Raw genomic sequence first — 23,096 nt, forward strand, 5'->3', positions numbered from 1 at the left:
TCACGCGCAGTGAGACCATGACCTGAGCTGAAATCAAGAGTTAGATGCACAACCGACTGAGCCACCCAGGTTCCCTATACTATAATTTACTCTTAATTCAGAATATTATGCTGCAAAAGTTGTCAATTCGAACCATAGTTCTTATTATATAGCCATAGAAAGAATGGGAGGGAGATTATGGCAAAGTGGTAATGACTCCAAAGTACTAATAGAAGTTGCTCTCCTTTATTAAAGCCAAATCTAAGTTATTGACCACTACAGAACCATGTTGGTATTCCCAGTGTGAGTTTTTGTTAATGGAGATTGTTGGTAGTCTTGTCTGAGAATTAGAAGAAGTTCAGATTTGTCATTAAAAGCTGCATAATTTATTTTGATGTAATAACCCAGTTTTATTTCCTTTTTTCTCTCTGATACTGGAGATCTTTCTGGATCTGAGGGAAGTTGGTGGTCTGGCTCTTCTCTCTGTGAGCCAGATCCTGTTTCCTTAAGGTTTATTGTACATGCCAAATCACCATCACTGGCTAAAAGTCACTCCTTCATTCCCAAGGTGATGAAGTCTATCCAGACATTGTACCATTCTAAGAATCACAAATGGTTTTTAAAAGTTTTAGCCAAATATTCCTACACATGTAAATTTTTTTCTTGTTACTTGCAGAGCAGATAAAATCTTTTTTAAGGAATTTTCAAGTGTCATGATTAAAGGGAATTTAAAAGGCTAGATTGAGAAATGGCTGAGAATCACTTTAGAAAAAATACCTACTTGTATCTGATTTAAATGTGGTTCAGTTGAAACTTAAGAAATGAAATGGTTTTTATTTAAGTATTTGATTTCAGTTTTCTTAAAAAAATTTTTTTTGTTTTGTTTTAGAGAGAGAGTGGGGAAAAAGGGCAGAGGGAGAGGAAGAATCTCTAGCAGGTTCCATGCTCATTGCCCAGCCCAGTGTGGGGCTTGATCCCACAACCCTGGGATCTTGACCTGAGCCGAAATCAAGAGTCAGATGCTCAAATGACTGAGCCACCCAGGCACCCCAGATTTTAGTTATCTTAATGTAAATGTATAGTTCTTACATAAAACAGCAATTATTTTTTTGGTCTTAGTTTAACTAAATACAGAAGTATTATAAAATACCAGCCAAAATAATCTTCAAAAAGAACAAATCTAAAGGTATCACAATCCCAGACTTCAAGATATACTTCAAAGCTGTAGTAAGCAACACGGTATAGTACTGGTAAAAAACTAGACACATACATCAGTGGAACAGACTAGAGAGTCCGGATAAACCCATGATTATATGGTCAATATGACAGAGGAGGCAAGAATATATACCATGGAGAAAAGGCTCTCTCTTCAACAAATGGTGTTGGGAAAACTGGACAGGCACATGCAAAAGAATGAAACTGAACCAGTTGCTAACACCATACACAAAAATAAATTCAAAATGAGTTAAAGACAAATGTAAGATCTGCAACCATAAAATTCCTGAAAGGAAACAGAGGCAATAATTTCTTTTGACATCTGCTGTAGAAACATTTTTCTAGATATGTCTCCTCTGGAAAGGGAACAAAAAGTAAAATTAAGCTACTGCGATTACACCAAAATAAAAATCTTCTTGTATAGCAAAGGAAACCATCAACAAAACAAAAAGACAATCTACTGAATGGGAAAAGATATTTGTAGATGATATATCTGGTAAGAGGTTAATATCCAAAAAATCTAAAGAACTTATGCAACTAAACACCAAATATGTGTGTATACATATATATGTGTATGTATATACACATATACTAGATATATATGCATATACATATGTATGTGTGTGTGTATACATACACGATTAAAAATGGCAGAGGACATGAGTAGACATTTTTCCAAAGACCCACAGATGGCTAGCAGACACATGAAAAGATGCTCAACATCACTAACCATCAGAGAAATGCAAATCAAAACCACAATGAGATATCACCTCACACCTGTCAGAATGGTTAAAATCAAAAACACAAGAAACAAGTGTTGGTAAAGATGTGGAGTAAAGGGAACCCTTGTCCACTATTGGTGGGAATGCAAGCTGGTGCAGCCACTGTGGAAAACAGTATGGAGGTTGATCAAAAAATTTAAAAATTGAAATACATGATCCAGGAATTTTACTATTGGGTATTTACCCAAAGAAAATGAAAACACTGATTTGAAAAGATGTGAACCCCTGCGTTTACTGCATCATTATTTACAATAGTCAAGATATGGAAGCAATCCAAGTGTCCATCGATGGACGAATGGATAAGGAAGGTGGTGTGTGTGTGTGTACACAATGGAATATTACTCAGCCATAAAAACAAATGAAATCTTGCCATTGCAACAACATGGATGGATCTAGAAGGTATCATGCTAAGTGAAATACCATGTGATTTCAGTCATATGTGGAATTTAAGAAACAAAACAAACGAACAAAGTGACAGAAAAGCAGACTGTTAAATGTAGACAGCAAAAATGTAATTACCAGAGGAGGAGGGGGTGGGGTGGGTGAAGTAGGTGAAAGGGATCAAGAGTACACTTATCGTGATGAGAACTGAGTAATGTATGGAATTGTTGCATCATTATATTGTACACCTGAAACTAATGTAACATTATATGTCAGTTATACCTGAATTTTTAAAAAATGAAAAAAAAAAAAAAAAAAAACCCCATACACTGCCTTTAGGTCCTCTACCAGTCTGTTTTTCCTGAAGTCATGTATATGTGTCTTATTCACATGTCCAGGAACACAGGGCATTTCCTAACTTGCTGCTTATAACTAAGCTAAGAGGTATAAAGTGACATTTCCTTATTTGGTCTTCATTTCTTTGATTATTAAGTAAATTAAAACATTTCTTTACATTTGGCCTTCCAGGTTGCTTGTTCATATCTTTTTTTAATTAGGATTGCTATATTTTTCTTTTTTTTTTTTTTAATTCTAAATTACAATCCCTGTGGTTTTAGACATTTCAAGTATCTTCTTCCATTAATTATCTCGCTTTTTTGCTTGGTTCATCATCTCCTTTGCTGAGCCAAAATATTTAATCTTTCATATGATGACATTTTATTTTTGCATATGCAATGTAGTTTTGAATTTATGCTTAAGAAATTCTTATCCAATTCATAAAGATATCCTCATTTGTTTTCTTCTCTTTATAGTTTTACCTCTCATTATTCGGTCTTTAATCTACCTTGAATCCACCTTTGTATATGGCTTTAGGTAGAAGTCAGTTTGTCATCCTTTCTTCTGACCTTCATCATACACTAGGTTCCTAATACAAGCATGTGTCTGCTTCTGAGCTCTGTCATACATTTCAGTTTGTTTATTCTTAGCCGGCCACTGGTTTTATTACCATGATTGGCAGAGGTTTATTTTCAAAATTTATAATTACATAATTTGGGGCGCCTGGCTGGCTCAGTCAGTAGAGCATCCAACTCTTGATCCCAGGGTTGTGAGTTCAAGCTCCGTGTTAGGTATGGAGCCTACTTTAAAAAAACAGAAAATAGGGGCATTTCAGTGACTCAGTTGGTTAAGTGCCACACTTGGTATTGACTCAGATCATGATCAACACAGTTTTGTACGTTCAAGCCCCACATTGGTCTCTGCACTGGCCGTGTGGATCCTACTTGGGATTCTCTCTTTCCTCCCCTACTCGTGCTGTCTCTCTCTCTCTCAAAATAAGTAAACTAAAAAAAAAAAAAAAAAATAGGGGCACCTTGGTGGCTTAGTCAGTTAAGCGTCCAACTTCAGCTCAGTTCATGATCTCACGGTTTGTGGGTTTGAACCCCACATCGGGCTCTGTGCTGACAGCGCAGACCCTGTAGCACACTTTGGATCCTGTGTCCCCCTCTCTCTATCCCTCCCCTGCATGTTCTGTCTCTCTCTCCTTCAAAAATAAATACACATTAAAAACATTAAAAATAACTTTTTAAAAATAGAAAATAAATATAAAATAATACCCAAGTTTCATTAAGTTTTGACAAGTTTCGTTGTTACCTCTTAATGACATTTATGTTATGTTTAACACGTTAAGTAGAAACATGATCCATGAAACATTTGTATTGGAAATTCTTGATCAGTTTCTTTAAATGTAATTATATTAGAATTCCAAATCCAGGAGTACCTGGGTGGCTCAGTCGGTTAAGTGTCTGACTCTTGATTTCAGCTCTGGTCATGATCTCTCAGTTTGTGGATTCGAATCTTGTGTGGGGCTCTGTGCTGCCAGTGCAGAACCTGCTTGGGATTCTCTCTCCTCTTTCTCTGCCTGCCCTTCTCTCTTGCCTCTCTCTCTCAAAAATAAATAAACTTAAAAAAAATAAAAAGGAATTCCAAATCCATTTCTTTAAATATAATTAAGTGTAATTACTTAATGGGTCTCTTTTCTCCCCCATTTTTTTGAGGTCCTAAATTTTGGTGTTTTAGCAAAGTCAACAAAAGTGTCTTGGAATGACTGTAGAATAACTTTCTTTTATATAATTTCAGAAAAAAAATAAAGCTGAAAAGTAATCTGTATTTTCTTGAATCCCAAGTCTGGGCGCTGCACTTCCCTGCCTAGAACGTCTTGCCCAATCCAAATTGTGATTTTTAGAATGTTTCCTATACTTCGTAGGAGGAAGTTAAGTAACAAAATGAAACTTTATACCCTTCATTTATAGAAAATTCTTTTTCTTATAGATTGTATTTTCTGTTTAAGCAGTTAGATTCAAAAGCCTAGACATTTGAAATAAAATAGTTTTTATATTGAATGTTCATCTCCAAATGCTCTAAGCCTGCTATTAAATATCTGAACTGGGAGATTTCAGTTGTATAGCTTATACTTTTGTTCCCCAGCTCTAGTTGAGATGTTAACTGTAAAACATGTAAAGAGATGAGCAGAATGAGAATAACAGCTGGGTATGCTTGATCCTCTGGTCTGAAAGAAAAGTCAGTGCTTTTTTTAGATTTGTTTCCCCAAAACAGTGAGAGTTAGGCTTTATTATAGCATGTTTGAAAAAAATCAACAGACCTAGGGAGCAGTCATCTGTACATCATCAGGGGGTCAGGGCCAATTTGTTTAAAGTACTATTTTATATAGTTTGATATGTATCATTACATGGCATTCCCTCTAAGAGGAGGATGAAACTAATATAGGAAAAATATGGTAAACTGAGTTGTACTGTTCAAAATTATTCACTTTACTAACTTATTTCCCCAGAATAAAGGGCAGTATATTCAAAATATTGTCAATATTTTGGATGGATTTATAAAATGTATTAGATAGCTAACTGTTAAGAATAACATTTCTTCTCTTACTCTTCCCCAAAGGTATTTTTTAAAATAGGCTACATGTGATCAACAGTGAAATGATGTAATTAGGACATGGCTATTTGTGGCAATCATTCTTGTGTGTTGGTTGGTATTGGAAGAATAGAGAAATATAGTTTTTGTTAGAGTCAGGCGTAAGGCAGGGTAAAGATAGGAGTCAGAAGCTAAAAAATTTTAGCAGTCAAAGGCTTTATTTGGGAACTAAGGTCTCGGGCTAGATTCCCTGACTCAGGGAGAGAGAGAGAGAGAGAGAGAGGAGTCAGGGGAAGTCGCACCCAGGTGTGGTGGGGTGGGGTTTTTAAGCTGCAGAGGTTCCGGGGCCTTTTTCTGCGTCAGGTCGTGCTGTCGCTCGGTGATTGGTTGACCTCCAATTCGTTCTGGCAGCTACTAGGGGCTTTTCGTTGGGTTGCACTGGCAAGGTGGCCGTCCCCTCTACTGTGGTTCAAGGACATCCTAACAGTTTTCTTATTCTTTTCTTTTCTCCTTCCACCCTTCACTCCTTAATTCCCTTCCCTTAACCCCGTTAGTGAGAATGTACCACTCAGGAGAATGTCAATACGTTTTTATATTTCATTTGTAGAAGAATATCTAATGCAAAAAATTAGAGAGGAAACAATAATACCCTGGTTAGCAAAAGCTTATATCCAGTAACAACTAATTCTTTTGTTTGTAAGATTTCATATCAGGACCCGCCTTTTATACAGTAGGTTTCTTTAAGGATTTTATAAACTTTATAAGTGTTTCATTCATATGTCTCTATTAAATGAATAAAGAATATTTAAAATAATTTGGATCGAGGAATGTATGGAAAAGTTAATAAGGAAAGTGTCAGCAGGAAGATTTCCTGCCTCACTCTACCCACGTAACTATCCGTGCAGCCATCCGTAATACATTTATTAATTCATCTTCAGTATGTCAAGTATGTAGTGAACACTAAAAAATGGAGCAGAAAAATGTATCTATTTTTAAAAATTCCTAAGTTTTATTTTTTTAAAAATATGTAGGTCACTGATCTCAAACCAGGTTCAATTTATAAAAATGGTAGTGGAGCTGCCTGTTCCCCGGAAATACCCTCCATGAATCCTAATATGTTTTTACTCTACCTGTGGTAGGTTGACAAATAGCCCCAGGTGGGATCACATTGTGTTGTTGGCTGTTGGCTGCAGGCTCAACCCTGGTGGAGAAGCTTCATGTGGATCCACCAGTGCGTGTTTTTCTAGGTGTTAAGAATGAATATTGTGGATTTGGGATGGGCGGATGATAGTGCCATAGACCTACACATAGGGTAAATGAACAAACATTCTTACCAGAGCTCAAGAATCCATCAGAAAATTATAAATTTTCATTTCCTTTATTACCGATGAGGTTGTGCAGCCTTTCTTAGATTTGTGGCCATTCATTTTCTTGGATGAATTTGTCTTTTGTCCATTTATTTTTTTATTGCATGGTTTGCTTTTCTCAGTGATTTGTAGCCTGTATGTATTTTAGTTCACCTGCTTTTTTGTTCATTTTGGTATTACAGATATTTCATTCCTAATTTGTGGCTAGTGTTTACTTTCTGTTGATTTTTTCATATACAGAAGTTATTAAGTTTTAATTTGATAAGATTAATTTTGTGTATAGTTTTTTCTTTTTAAGACATTCTTTTTTACCCTGAGGTTATAAAGATATTTTCTAACATTTTCTTACAAATGTTTTAAAAGTTTTGTTTTTCAGATTACTTTCTTAATAGCTTTAGTGGCAAGGACATGGTGAATATAAGCTGTTGAAAGCAGAGCTAGGTAGCTGGAACAGAAAGAGACCTGGGTGAGATAGGGAATGCCATGATGAATATTTATTTGAATCCGTGATCATGTTACTACAATAAGTAAGATCATGAACTATCCATCAGAGGTTCCTGGGCAGAAATGCCTGAAGAGGCCATTTCAGGCAGAGGAAAGACCAGGTAGGGGAAAGCATGAAGGGTTTGAAATTCTAATGTTCCAGGAATAGCGGGTAGGTGACATTCAATGAGCATAAAATGAGGGGAGGGATATTGCGGAAGACAAAGCTGCAAAATTAGATATACAACAGAATTTGAGAAACATTTTGTGCCTTGCCAAGGGTTTTGACTGTATTCCACTGCAAGCAGTCATGTCACTTTTCAGGGAAGTTGTACTGATCTGTTAGGAATTTTAGAAAAATAAATAGAGCCCCACCATGGAGGATTGGTACCCTCCTAGGGCCTTGCATGTCGTGGACAGACACTTGCCATTGCTCAGAATCTATTTAGAATATTTTCCCTATAATCAGCTGCAGAGTCTGCAGTGCATTCTTTTGATTATTAGTGGTGCATTTTCAATCTTTGGGAAGGATTTGATATTTAGTAATAGGCAAAAGTTATTTGGAGGAAGTTTAGAAACTAAGGCAAATGAGCAAGCTGGGTAATTCCATTTCTGGTGACACATGATGGCATGGATTTTTAGATTTGGCTTATAGAATGTTCTGGAAGCAACTTTCAAGAGGGATTTTAAAAACTGTTTTGAACCATGTCAGCTGCATTATGTGTACATAGCCTTCAAAGATAACTGAGGGATAGAGCAAAATTTACCTGAATGTGTGAACTCTGATACTTTGAGAGAAATCAAAGTATAATTCACAATTAAAGCCTTCATCATTGTATAATCAGTCTGCGAAGAAGCCGACACTTACTTTCCCATTCTTATTTTCATCGATATCATTATTATTTCATTTGTACGATTTTACTAATACAATTCTGCACCATCTTTTGTGTTTGTCATTTCCTTTTCCCTGCTTTCAGGTCACAGCGTCTACTCCCGCTCACGCAGGAATGACTTGTTGTTGATAGTGGTAAGCTGACTTCCTCTCCTGCATGTTTCTCATCCTCAGGATTGTTGTTGATGTGTCTATTCCCTGTGGAGGATTCTGGCTTCCTGCCTTGCATTCTGTCATCATCTGCTTACCAACCAACTCTACTAGTGCTGATTTTGGTCCCTTCTGCCCCTGCCTTCCCATTCAGTTCTTACCTTCTGAATTTGTATCAGATTCCCCTAACTACTTAAAAAAATACACTTCGGGTACCCAACACCTCTGAGCAAAAATGGTCATATGGTAATGGTTTACTTTTTTAAGTAATAAAATTGAATTTAAACAAACCATAAAGAACGAAGTCGTCTTCTAATAAACCTTCTTGTTTTAAAATAAACAGATAAGGAATTTAGAGAAAAATTTCTCCCTCTGTGGCCTATTTTAAATCGCTTTAACTTACCTTTGGCTTGAGCTGCCTCCAGTTCATTCAACTTGTAAACTTTCATTGATCACTTTTTACTAGTTATCAGTCATTTGTTGCCTGTTTCTTATTTGCCAGGTGTTAAATGTTGGGGGAGAAAGTTTTACTAGTTATCAATCATTTGTTACCTGTCTCTTATTTGCCAAGGGTTAAATATTGGGGGAAGAAAGTTTCTTTTTTTTTTTTTTTAATGGTTATTTATTTATTTTGAAAGAGAGAACACAGGCATGTGGGGAGGAGGGGAGGGACAGAGAGAGAGAGAGAGAGAGAGAGAGAGAGAGAGAGAATCTCAAGCAGGTTCCATACTGTTAATTGCACAACCAAACACAGGGCTCGATCTCATGAAACATGAGATCATGACCTGGGCCGAAATCAAGAGTCAGACGCTTAACTGACTGAGCCACCAAGTGCCCGTGTGGGAGAAAGTTGAATAGGACATGGTCTTTGCCTTCCATAATCTTGTATTTGTCCAGTGTTGGAAAAAAAACAAATTAACAGTTACGTAACAGTGTGAAAAATGCTGTGATGAAGATATACACAGGATTGTATGGTGACAAAGAAGAGAGCATTTCTATCAAATTGGGAGATTGGGTAATGCTTTCTAGAAGAGGGACAGTTGAACTGGGATCTAAAGTGTGATTAATAGGTAAATTAGAGGCCTGGAGTGCCGCCCCCCCCCCACGGTTCAGAGTGTGGGCAGGCATAGAAGTGTGAAGGCACAGCAGGGAGACCTGCTTAAGGTAAGGTATAGGAGCAGTAAAGTGGAAGGGTAGGAGGTGAATAGGGTTATTAGATCTAGGCGGGGGCCACATAATGAAAAGCCTTGAAATTCATACTTTCCTAAAAGCTGTGGGAATCGTTTGTTCATTGATTCATTTCTACTGTGTATTAAGTCCTTGTTAAGGATTTGAGAAGCGCAGATGGCTTTGAGGGAATTTGTAGGTTAGTGGAAGAAATTGGTAAGTAAGGAGAAATGATCTTTGAGGAAGTTGGTAACTTGAAAGGTAAGTGGTTGTTGATGTGATTCCCCTCCACCCCCCCGGAGATGTTTAAGAATGGTGAAGATTTTCTATAGGAAGAGAACTAGGATACATACACTATAAGTTCTTAAGAATTTTATGTGTAATATGTTTTCGTCTGTGTGAGGAATAGTAAAACTAGCACATTCAGAATATCTGGACATAAAATCTGATGTTCTCACATACCAGGTGTATGACCATATGTAAGTTAATCTTAATATTCAATCACCCATTATCTACTGTGAACTCAATACAAAGTTACTGAAATTTGGTTCCCACCATGAGGAAATTACAGACTAATGGGAGTAAATAGTAATATTGGTATATGTATATTGCAGTAGAATGAGTCTTGATGGCTGTCACTGAGCTCTTGCGCTAGGTATTAATTTTAGTGCTTTTCTTGTGGTAACTCATTTGGTGAAGTACATTACAAAAACACTGCGAGGTGGGTTCTGATAGTTACTGTCTTTTTACACGTGAGGAATCTGATGCACAAAGCTAGCAACCAACCTAGTCAAGTTACACAGCTCCTGCAGCTAGGATTTGAACCCAGGCAATTAATTGCAAAACTTGTGTAACCACTATGCTATACTTCTTAATGATGAATATTCTACAATAGACTATCATTAAAGTACCATGGTAGGATAAAATGTAGCATAACACACTCTGGCTAGAGAGTTGAGAAAGAACTTCTCTGAAAAGTGACCTCAGAGCTGTTTTAAGGCTGCTAGGAAAAGTGGAGGAGGGACATCCTTGGCAGGTAACACACAAACACACAGAGGACTAAAAACCCGACCAGGCTGGGAGATACTTTCAGTGTGGCAGAATTAACAGCAAGAGAATTAGCTTAGTAAGAGAGGAGGCTGGAAGTATTCATGAGACCAGCGTGTCTAAGGACTTAGATTAAGGTATTTCAATTTATTCATAGGCAGTAAGGAAATCCAACAGAGGTTTTAAATCAGAATTGATGTGATATCTCCTTTGTTTTTCAGGAGATAATGTAGGAGCTTTAGGAAGGTATGCTCTAGGCAAGAATACCAGTCACATGTTAATGAGATTTAGACTAATTTTATAGATTATTTCAAAGAAACAGCTTTTTTATCCTTATATTGTTTTTCTGTTTTTAGTTTCATTGTTTTTTGCCCTAATTTGTTATTTCCTTCCATTTCTTGAAGTTTAAATTGTTCTTCTTTTTCTCCTTTCCTAAGGTAGAATTTTAGCTCTTTTTTCTTTTGTAATCTATGTAGTGAGTGCTACAAATGTCCCTCGAAAAACATCTTTCACTGTATTTTATACATTTTGACAAGTTGTATTTTCATTTTGTTCAAAATGTTTGTAAATTTTTCTTGATACTTCTTCCATGTGTTATTTAAAGGTGTGTTATTTGGGGCGCCTGGGTGGCTCAGTTGGATGAGCGTCCAACTCTTGATTTCAGCTCAGGTCATGATCCCAGTGTCCTAGGATCAAGCCCTGTGTTTGGCTCCATGCCGAGCTTCAAGCCTGCTTGAGATTCTCTTTCTTCCTTTGCTCTCGCCTCCTTGCATTTGCTCTCTCTCTCTCTCTCTCTAAAATAAAATAAGGGGGTATTATTTAATTTTAAATATTTGGCCTTTCTAGCTGTCTTATGTTACTGATTTTCTGTTTAATTCCATTGTAATTTTAGAACATACTTTGTTCTAAAATTTTTAAAGTGTATTTATGGCACAATGTGTGATTTATCCTGAAGTATGTCCCATGTGAGTTTGAGAAGAATGTGTATTCTCTTGTTGGATAGAGTGTTCTATAAATATCAACTGTGGATCCAATTGATTGATAGTACTGTTCAGTAAACTGTCTCTATTGATTTCCTGCACACCTGATCCCTGATCTGTCAATTATTGTAGGAGAGCTGTTGAAGACTCTTTCTCCCTTTGATTCTATCAGTTTTAAATGTTTGTTTGTTTATTTTTGAGATAGAGAGCCAGAGTGCATGAGCAGGGGAGGGGCAGAGAGAGAAGGGAGACAGAGAATTCAAAGCAGGCTCCATGCTGTCAGTGCAGAGCCCAATGTAGGGCTCAAACCCACGAGCCATGAGATCACGACCTGAGCTGAAACCAAGAGTCAGACACTCAACCGACTGAGCCACCCAGGCACCCCTGATTCTATCAGTTTTTTGCCTTACGTTGGTTGATACTCTTGGTTAGGCTCATACATGTTAAGGATTGTTACCTTCTTGGAGAATTGACCCTTTTGTCAGTATTGTCATGACCCTCTTTATCTCTGATATTTTTCCTTGTTCTAAAGACTGTTGTCTAAAATTAATATAGCTACTTCAGCTTTCTTCTGAAGTTAGCATTGTGTATCTTTCTCCATCTCTTTACTTTTAACTTGTCTGATTACAGTAAAACCTTGGTTTGCGAGCACAATTCATTCCAGAAATATGCTTGTAATCCAAAGCACTTGTATATCAAAGTGAATTTCCCCTTACAAAATAATGGAGACTCAGATGATTCATTCCACAACCCTGTAATACTCATATAAAAATGATTACAATACTGTAATATAATATAAAATATAAAGAAAAATAAAAAAATCAACCCGCACTTATCTTTGAAAATTTTGGTGGCTGGTGTGAGGGAGACAACAGAAAGGAGGGTCATTGTGTAAGATGACTTTCACTATCACTAACGGATGTTGACTACAGTACAGTATTAAACTCTTGTCATATACTGTATTTAGTGTAACTGGCAATAAGGCAGCAGAGGAAAGGGTCTGTGTCCTGCAGGTAGCCTGACCTAGAATGAAGCAAAGCATTCCTAAGCTTATTCTTGTATGGAAAAGCAAAAGAGTGTCCATAGGTACTTTGAAGTGACAAAAAATACACCAGTGTCAGTTGTGGGCACCTTCCAGTGTTCTGAAAAATCACTGATTTCTGCCAGACACCACGGCCTGATACCAAGCATCTGAGCATGGGAGAATATCACCCACAATCCCACAGTGAAAGAAGAACCATTGGCTCAGTTGTGATCATGTGACATTTGGCATCTTGTACTACTTGTATTGCAAGACATCGCTCATTTGTCAAGTTAAAATTTATTAGAAATGTTGGCTCATCTTGTGGGATGCTCACAGAACAACTTACTTGCAATCCAAGGCTTTACTATTATTTACATTTAAAGTGACTTTCTTGGGGCGCCTGGGTGGCTCAGTCGGTTAGGCGTCCAACTTCGGCTCAGGTCATGATCTCGCAGTCCGCGAGTTCGAGCCCTGCGTCGGGCTCTGTGCTGACTGCTCAGAGCCTGGAGCCTATTTCAGATTCTGTGTCTCCCTCTCTCTCTCTGACCCTCCCCCGTTCATGCTCTGTCTCTCTCTGTCTCAAAAATAAGTAAACGTTAAAAAAATTTTTTTCAAAAAAGTAACTTTCTTGTAGACACCATGTAGTTGGGATGTATTTTTTAATCCCCTGTGATAGCCTCTTATCTTTTAATTGGTGCATTTAGACTATTCAGATCTAAAGTGATTATTGATCTAGTTGGATTAATATCTGTCATATTTTTAATTTTCCTCTTTGTTGCATTTGTTCTTTGTTTCCCCCATCCTTTTCTGCCTTTTCTAGTTTTAATTGGTTTTAACATGATTTCATTTTATCTTCTCTCGGCATATCAATTACTTTTATTTTAAAAAAAGTTAGTGGTTGCCTTAGAGTATGAATTTTTTACTAATCTTTATCTGCCTACAAGTAACACTATTATTAAGGTATAATACAGGTATCTTACTACATTATTCCTAATTCCTCCCTCCTGTCCCTTTATGAGATTGCTGTCATTCATCTCATTAATTCACAATACAGTATTACTATTATTATTTTAAAAACAATTCTTAGATCAATTAAGAATAATCAAAGATTACACCAAAATTAAAAGTTTTTGTACAGCAAAAGAAACAGTCAACTTAATAAAAAGACAACCAACTGAATGGGAGAAGATATTTGCAAATTCTGTATCTGGTGAGGGGTTAATAATACACAAAATATATAGGGGCGCCTGGGTGGCTCAGTCAGTTAAGCGTCCAACTCTTGGTTTCCACTCAGGTTATGATGTCATGCTTCGTGAGTTTGAGCCCCACAGCAGACGCCCACTGACAGTATGGAGCCTGTATGGGACTCTCTCTCCCTACCTCTCTCTGTCCCTCCCCCACTTGCACTCTCTGTCAGAATAAATAAGCTTAAAAAAACAAACAAACCCAAAACATAATAAAGAACTAACACAACTCATCACCAAAAAAACAAATAATACAATTAAAAATGGTCAGGACACATGAGTAGACATGTTTCCACAAAGACATACATATGGCCAGCAGACAAATGAAAAGATGCTCAACATCACTGATCATCAGAGAAATGCAATCAAAACCACAATGAGATATCACCTCATACGTCAGAATGGCTAAAATCAAAAACACAAGAAATAACAAGTACTGGCAAGGACGTGGAGAAAAGGGAATCCTTGCACACTGTATGCAAGCTGGTGCAGCCCCTAAGGAAAACAGTATGAAGGGTCCTCAAACAACTTAAAACTGGAAATGCCATATGATCCAGTAATTTCACTAGTAAGTATTTACCCAAAGAAAATGAAAACACTAATTTGAAAAGATATATGGACCCCTTTGTTTATTGCAGCATTATTTATAATGGCCAGGATATGGAAGCAACCCAGGTGTCTGTCCATAAGTGAATGGATAAAGGAGGTGTGGTGTATATATACAGTGGAATATTACTCCACCATTAAAAAAGAGTGAAATGTTGCCATTTGCAACAACATGGTTGAAGCTAGAGGATATAATGCTAAATGAAATAAGTCAGAGAAAGATAAATACCATACAATTTCACTCATAATGTGGAATTTAAGAAGCAAAACAAAAAAGAAAAAAAACCCCAACTGATAACTATAGAGAACAAACTGATGGTTACTGGAGGTGAGGTAGGGGTGATGGGTTAAATAAGTGAGGGGGATTGGGGTGCCTGGGTGGCTCAGTTGGTTGAGCATCTGACTTTGGCTCAGGTAGTGATCTCACGGTTCGCGAGTTCCAGCCCCACATTGGGGTCTGTGCTGACAGCTCAGAGCCTTGAGCCTGCTTCGGATTGTTACCCTCTCTCTGCCCCTCCCCCGTTTGCTGTCTGTCTCTCTCTCCCTCGCAAAAAAATAAACATTAAAAAAAACTTTAAATAGGTGATGGGGATCAAGAGTACAACTAATCTTTTTTTTTTTTAATGTGTGTTTTAAGTTTATTCATTTTGTGAGAAAGAGAGAGTACATGTGCGAACAAGCAGGGGAGGGGCGGGGAGAGAGAATCCTCAGCAGGCTCCACACTGTCAATGCAGAGCCCAATATGGGGCTTAAGCTCACAAACCATGAGATCATGATCTGAGCCAAAATCAAGAGTTGGATGCTTAACTGACTGAGCCATGTAGGTACCCCAACAGTACACTAATCTTGGTGAGCAATGTATGGAATTGTTGAATCACTCTATTGTATACTTGAAACCAATGTAACACTGTATATTAATTATACTTGAATTAAGAAAAAGAATAAAATTTTATTTTAACTTTATTCCTTCTCTGACATTCCTCTTCCTTTTGTTATGTAAATGACTTTCTGACAGTGTATCATTTTCAGTAAAGACCACAGGTTTAGGGGGTGAGAAAGGCAGAGGTTTTGAAAATTAGGATCTTAGAGTGAGATTTCACAATTTGCAATTTGAGAAGTAGAGAAATTCCTAGTGGTGGTAGGTTTAGGGTTATGGCCCTGAAGGTTTGGGACCTGCTAATATGCATCTCACTGCTGAGGTCAGTGCACTGTGCCATCCACTGAGGATATTGGTAAATGATGACAGAGCTGAATGGCTTGTACTAGAATTAAGTGGAGGTATGTAGAATGCAAAAATGTGTTGGTATTAGGCAACCTTCAACTACAGAAGCATCGTGCTATATACTTTTGTGGGTGTTTTACAAAATTCAGAATGCAATTTGCGTGAAAATACACTTTCAGAGAGTGCTGGGGATTTCAGGTAAGCCTATAAAATTTATTTTATTTATTTATTTATTCCATAATATAATTTAATTACACTGGATTCATCATATCAAATACTCCAACTGCCATTTAACTATTAGAGTAAATTTGCCTTTGGAGTTCTCAAAACAGCAGTGCAGCCTGTTAGAAGTAGGGGTTCAAGAATGGTGTCAGGGAGATGTCAAAAATGGCTGCTTGTACTTGGAAATCATATGTGAAATGTTCCTAAATGGATGGGAGTTGCTTTTGACTTTGGAATATGCTTTTGCCTATGAAGAGAGAAAATTAAGCACAGCAAAAAGATGCTTTGAGAAGTTGTCCAGTATGTGTATAGATGATGAGTGTACAGATGGGCTGGGAAGGGTGAAGGGATATTGGGAATAGGTCTTAAGTAATTATATTTTGCCATATAAGTGAGGTCGCTGACCTTATAATATCTTACAGATGAGGCTACAATCTGATAACAAGTGTCCTTGTAAGGCAAAAAATGCTTCAACAGGCAGAAAAGTTAAATTCTAATTTAGGACTGTATCTGTAGGTCTTTTTCTCTTTTTCTTTTTTTTTTTTTTTTAATAGATCTTTTTCAGTGTACATATATGTTAGATTGTTGGGTTATAGACCCAGTTCATGGGGAACCTCTCCAAGTTTTGTCCTTTACTCTTCAAAAGTGTAAGAAGTTTTGCTTGTACTCTTTACAGTGAAGAAAAAAAATAGGTTTTTTTTTCCACAGAAAGTTTAAGAACAAAATAAAAAGCTGAGAAATTGCTAGTAATTCTTTGATATCTCTTAGCAATGTGAGATATTTGTTTTTTCTCTTGTGGAATTAAGGGGCTATTTAGAAAAGCTATTTTAAGCTTTTAGCTGAGCTGCTCAGAGGCAGCTAGTTACTTGACAAATATATTTTTTTAAATGTAGGCTATTTCTTTGTTTTATACCCTTCTATAATTTAAATAATGGCAGACTTCTTAAAGACTTTTGGTGGGGGGTGGGGTGTGGGGAGAAGGTTAAAGTGTCTGGAATTTTCAAGCATTAACATAGGAGATTAGAATAAGAAATACTGTCTGGGCTCATTGCAGTAATTATCTCATTGCTATTTAAATAACCCCCTGTTGGCAGGATGGCAGTACAAACACTTTTCCCTTGTGAAACAAAATAGGGTTTGTATTAGAAAACCAGTTCTTATAAAGAATAATCTTTATAAATATTTTGAAAACCTCTAATAACATTACCTCCAGAATAATCATTCTGTGGTATATTATTATTATTATTGTTATTATTATTATTATTATTATTATTATTATTATATTTTGCATCTCTTCTATATTACTTTATAAGCCTCTTATTGAGCATCTAACAAAGGAATAAATATTTTGTTAATGTTTTATCATTGTGTAAATCTCTAAAACCTAATACTGTAACGGATTAAACTGTTTCCTTCCTTGCTGAAGTAACTAAAAATGTAAATGAAAAGGATTAAATGTTTCGTGATTAAGCTATAAAGAAAGAAAAAAGAATTGTTGAGTGTAACTAATGTGCTTGGCACGTAATAGAAATGAAGTTCTTTTAGTATGCATAACCAAAAGGCTGTGAGGAAAGATTTTACAGATGAGAGAAACCCAGGATTCAAGGGGGTTCACCTGAAGTTACCTATTTCATACGGGTATGTTTGTACAGGTTTGACTGAAAAGTGCTTATTCTTTTTAGTCTTTCACTGCTGAGGAGTATTGTAAACATGATAGTTCTTGGTCTGAATACTACTTTAAATATGAATATTGGAGTGGAAATAAAGCAATGAACCAGCAATCTAATATGCTTAAGTGTTTCTTGGTAAGTTTGGAAAAAAAAGAGGAATCTGAATTTTTTCCATTGCTGCAATTATCTTAGTGAGAAATACCAGTAAACCTACTTAGCTGATTGATATATATCCTTTTGTATCAGATAAATCTTAAATAGAGACAGTACAATAGCATTATTGCATCTAGTTAATGTTGGTCGTTACGTGATAGTGTGGGTTTTTGTTTTTTTTTTTTTTTAATGAAAGTTTGTTAGTTTAGACTTTTAAGAAAAATAAAAGATTTCTTTCCCATTGTAACTGCTGCTTGGTGATAAACAAACATGCTAGAGTGTCAGTTTCCAAGAATTGAATAATTTAAAATAGGCACGTGAATAGGAGTAAGCCGGAAGGGTACTTGAACGGGAGGTGGGAGGCATGGATTCTCATCCAGTTCCTTATTACTGTGAGATTTTGAGCAAGTTGCTCTTGTCTCAGGGTCTTGCTTAAAGGTGGAGTTAATCCTCTCTTCCATCCACTTGCTTAAGTTAGAATGAAAAGCAAAGGAGAAGGTCTGAAAGTGCTTGGAGGCTCTAATTTAGAGTACTATGTGACTTTTTAAAAAATGACATGGATCCCTTGGAAAGTTGGGATCTTTTGCTTAAAGAAACTTTTTGAAGTGTTAGGGGAACGTGAATCTCCTAAATCCTCGCCAGGACTGTCCAGATTATTGAACTCTAGATATGGGCTAAGGAAAAAGAGCAGAGATAAGCATACTCTAAAATGTTAGCTAATTACCATAAGTTTTATAATTTACTTCAAATTTTATTTTTGTTCTGGGACTCTCCAGGACTGTAAATACCACATAGGCTATTTGAATATATTTGTTGAAATCTTTATAACTGGAGGACTTATGTATTTTCCAAGAGTGAAATATGTTAAACAGCTTTGAACTAAACTACCTTTTGTTTTTCATTTTGTGGTTTAGAGGTTCTCTTGGCCGTTTGCCTGTGTGTCTTAGCACCCTGCCCCACGATTGGACCCCTCAGAATATACTGAGTGCTCTCCGCACAGCAACCCCTCAACACAGATGAGCCCTCGGCAGAGCTCTCTAGGCAGTGTCTGTCTACTCCTCACCTAATATGAGTCACCCCATGCCTCCTGTTGCAGTCGGCTAGAGTGCATAACCAGGTACCCGTGGCCAATATGGAATTCACTCAAAATTCTCAAGAGCAAGCATGTTTAAGATGCCAGTTCTTAGAGTTTTAAAAATCAGTGGACAGAAGTTTAGTAAGTAAAGCTCTAGCCTTGCAGTAATCTTTCATTCCTTAAGAAATGGTCTACTGGCTTATGTGGTTATGAAGCAAAATTAAAAATTAATCTTCAGGCTATTCCTGCTTTTCTACAGATTAGAAAGCAAATTGCTTTTTATCTAAATTCTGTATATTCATAGTGTCCTCCCAACTTTCCTGGTTTCTTTTGTAAGATGCCCTGTTTTTGTGTCTGAAATTGGCTAATTGCTGGCGCAGTTCATGGTAGTTGAAAAGGGCTGATAGTTCTTCCTGAATGCTTAGTGTTATTGATTCTATTACATATTCTAACCCAGTGGTTGTTTTATTTATTTTTTAACTGCAGCTCTAGCCAGGGATACATTTTATGTTGTGATTTGGTATGCATGAATTACCTAAAATAAGTTTCATGGAATAATAATCAACCATACTATATGTGTTCTTCTGTTTCATTTTTTTAATGCTTATTACGATCCACTAAATGAATTAACATGACCTGCCAAAGGGTTTCAAAGTACGGTTTGAAAAAGTGGTCTTCAGTTATATGAAAAAATTTACTGTCGTCTTATGATTTGTAAAATATATTGGGATATCATTTGTTTTAATCTACATGTTTTCAGACTGTAACAAAGTAGACTCTTCAAACAGGTACCCAAACTGTAATCCTTCATATAGAAAAAAAAATTAAATAATTAAAAGTAGAAGGTTTCAGGGGTCCCTGGGTGATTCAGTCAATTAAGCATCCGGCTCTTGGTTTCAGCTCAGGTAATAATCTCACGATTGGTTGGTTTGAGCCCCGCGTCAGGCTCCGCGCTGACAGTGCAGAGCTTACTTGGGCTATTGCCCCCCCCCCCTCAAAAATAAATAAATAAACTTAAAAATAAATAAAAAGCTTCATGTTTTGAGGGGTGGGTTTCATTGTTGTTTTGATGTTTGAGGTGAGGGTGAACTTTCTAGTCTTCATTCTTTTACATATACTCAGCTATTAAACAGCATATTAGTAGTGAGATATGTGATCCCTTTATTTGTTGTGCTTCATAATGACTGTTTAATTGGAAACATTTGATACTTGTTCAATTAATATTTTACATTTTGTACAAATTGTGTCAAAGCCAGTAGGAATATTGGGTGCCATGATTCCTAATTTGTCAGGGAGACTTATCAAAATTACCTTTGCCTCTCTACCTTTTCTATTTAAAGAAGTAGAAGAGACCTTTCAAATAGAATTTTGTGTTTTTTCTGGCCTTTTCTAAGCTCTTGACCTGGTCAAGATGATGACATTTTGTGTATGAACTTCTTCCCACAGAATTAGAAGAGTTTATCACCCACCAGCCAAGATGAACATGGTGAAGAGGATCATGGGGCGACCGAGGCAGGAGGAGTGCAGCCCCCAAGACAATGCCTTAGGACTGATGCACCTCCGCCGACTCTTCACTGAGCTGTGCCACCCTCCCCGGCACATGACTCAGAAGGAACAAGAGGAGAAGCTGTACATGATGCTGCCAGTGTTTAACAGGGTAGGTCCAGGTTGCCAAGCCCAGGCCTTCCAGGACTGGGTGGCACTGCAGAAATTTCAAGGTTCTAATAAATTACAGGTAGGAAGAAAATACTAGAATGAGTTTTTAAGAAGCTTGATGTTTTCGTACCTTCCTTTCAATTTGCTTTCAAGCCATGCGACTTGATCTGAGGCCTGGTCAGAGTGAACTCCGTTTAGTTCTAATAGATAAAAGGAAGACAGAGCATTCTGTAAAATGTTCTTATAATGGTTGGGTTGAGTGTTGGAAGGGGGATAGGTTGTAAATTACTACTTGTTATTTCCAGTGTTTTTTGAATTGATGGTTTATTGCACCAAATGGTGTAATTAATTGCCCAAGTGTTTTGTATACTGTACACAATCATCTCAGTTTGCTTTGTTGTTTGGCAGGTTTTCTGTAAGAGATTTTGAAAGAGGATAGATGTAGGCTCTAGAGACTCTAAATAGAGTTAATTTTTAAATGTATTTTGTCAAGTTGATTACATGGAGCAATCTTGGTGGGGTTATTTAAAGTAATTTTTAAATTTTTATCGAAGGTATACAGGTACATGGTTGAAAAGGTCAGGTGGTTCCATAGGGCTTCTAGATGCCCCACCACTCTCCGCTGCCAAATGCTGCTGTGACCTTTAGCTCTTTTAGCACTGAAGGGCACCCCTGAAAAGAAAGTTGTCTTTAGGGGCGCCTGGGTGGCGCAGTCGGTTAAGCGTCCGACTTCAGCCAGGTCACGATCTCGCGGTCCGTGAGTTCGAGCCCCGCGTCAGGCTCTGGGCTGATGGCTCAGAGCCTGGAGCCTGTTTCTGATTCTGTGTCTCCCTCTCTCTCTGCCCCTCCCCCGTTCATGCTCTGTCTCTCTCTGTCCCAAAAATAAATAAATGTTGAAAAAAAAAAATTAAAAAAAAAAAAAAAAAAAAAAGAAAGTTGTCTTTAAGTATGTAGGGATCTGGGGAAGGAAGTCTCCTTCAAGAATGTGATGTGATTCATGAGGCATTAAAAGATAAGCATTAGGGGCGCCTGGGTGGCGCAGTCGGTTAAGCGTCCGACTTCAGCCAGGTCACGATCTCACGGTCCGTGAGTTCGAGCCCCGCATCAGGCTCTGGGCTGATGGCTCAGAGCCTGGAGCCTGTTTCCGATTCTGTGTCTCCCTCTCTCTCTGCCCCTCCCCCGTTCATGCTCTGTCTCTCTCTGTCCCAAAAATAAATAAACGTTGAAAAAAAAAAAAAAAAAAAAAGATAAGCATTAGCACAATTGGAATTAACTGGGCTAAATTAACAAAGAAAGTAATTAGCGTAAGAGGCTAAAGTATGAGTTAAGATGAAAGGCAACAAACATTCTAATATGTGCCAGCATCTATAAGGAGTTGAAGAAACTGATTTTATGTGAGGAAGAGCCAAAATAAGACTGTCAAGATTGATAGGAGGCTTGTCATGATGGGTTTATATGTTGTATTAGGAGCTAATACTTTTTCCTGGAGGCATGGAGAGCCAATGAAGTTTTTTAAGCAATAGAATCAGAGTAGAAGGAACCAAGGCAAGCTCTCTCCTAGCTTTCTAATTTGGGAAACTGGGTGAATGTTTTTCCCAGTAGTTGAGAAAGAAAGATTAAAAAGATAGATTCAGTTTGGATCATTGAGTCTGAACTATTTGCAAGCTTCCCACGTGGATGTATTCAGTAGGCAATTAGAAGCTCAGGTAGGGGATTTGGCTGGATATGTGCTTTTTGGACTCTGGCACAGATGGGGTAGTTGAAACCCTGGAAGGGGATAGAGATTGCTCATGGCTTATAATGCCAAGTGAGAAGAGCAATAGGCTAAGGATGAATCATGGAGAGTACGAATGTCTAATGAAAGGAGGGGAACCCATAAAGAATACAGAATAGGAGCTGGTCAGCACAAAAGGGATCAGGAGGGGGTGATTATGGAGTTCAAAAGGTAAATATAAGAAAAGAGAGAGTAGTAATTTACTAGAATGGTGGAACCAGAAAACAGCGAGTTGAGGAGTGAATGGAAGATGAAAAGAGACAGTAAATAATATACTGGGCTTATAGAAATTTGAAAAAAGAGAGAACAAAAGAGATAGATGGACGTCAACTTGGCTACAAAAGGGTGGGTTTTTTCTGGATGTTTCCAGTGTTTTGCTTTGTTTGTAAAGATGGAGGAAATCCAGGTTCGTAAAGAGAAGGGGAGAAACCAGCAGAGGAGGAAATTTGGAAAATTCCAAGAATGAAATTGATTGAGGGAGGAGAGCATGGAGTCAAATTATAGGGGCGGGGGTGGGGGGGACAGGTGAGTCTTCAGCAAGAGAAAAATACTTATTTCATCCTAGAGGAGAGCACATCTTGTTGGGTGTGAATATGATTGTAGTTAAGGAGGTGGGAAGTTGAATAAGATCTTGCTTGATGACCTTGATTTCTTGTAGTCATCAACAGAAGATGTGGCCAGTTAAGAGCCTTGGAGTAAGATGAGTTGGGCTTAAGGAAAGTGTGATGGTTTGGAATAATAATGAAGGAAAATGAGAGAGATAGTTGAAAGGGATAGTAAAAGAATTGAAGGATATTGAGGGTCCAGTAACAGTTGGAGATGATAAATTTGTACTGGATCTTATCCTTGTGGGTGTGTGATTTTTCTCTTGCAGGTACTCAGTAGCAGGTGTGTAAGTAAAAGTAGAGGAGGCAGACAGGTACGTTGTTTATTGGGATTAAGGTTTTGCTGGGCTGGTAAGGCAGAAGGGCAGGAGTACAAGGAGGAACATAGTGAGATCAGTTCACATGTCACCCATCAGGTTGGGTAGAATAGAAGAGAGGGTGCAAACATTAATACATTTAGAGGATGTTCAT

General features: G+C 37.4%; 1 protein-coding gene across 13 annotated transcripts in view; it reads left to right on the forward strand.

Annotated features, from left to right (window-relative positions):
* The window catches only part of WDFY3 (WD repeat and FYVE domain containing 3), a 279,628-nt gene that overhangs the window by 72,035 nt on the left and 184,497 nt on the right, over positions 1–23,096 (forward strand). For 9 of the 13 annotated variants that reach the window (XM_045473464.1, XM_045473460.1, XM_045473470.1 and 6 more), the window contains one exon: positions 20,037–20,247. In XM_045473464.1, coding sequence (XP_045329420.1) covers positions 20,068–20,247 — 180 coding nt within the window. In that variant the 5' untranslated portion in view covers positions 20,037–20,067. Of the gene's footprint in view, positions 1–8,115; positions 8,166–18,429; positions 18,633–20,036; positions 20,248–23,096 lie in introns of all 13 variants that reach the window. The other 4 variants (XM_045473462.1, XM_045473461.1, XM_045473463.1 and 1 more) reach the window with 3 other exon arrangements.

The sequence above is a fragment of the Leopardus geoffroyi genome, chromosome B1 (assembly GCF_018350155.1).
Source record: "Leopardus geoffroyi isolate Oge1 chromosome B1, O.geoffroyi_Oge1_pat1.0, whole genome shotgun sequence".
Lineage (NCBI taxonomy): Eukaryota > Metazoa > Chordata > Mammalia > Carnivora > Felidae > Leopardus > Leopardus geoffroyi.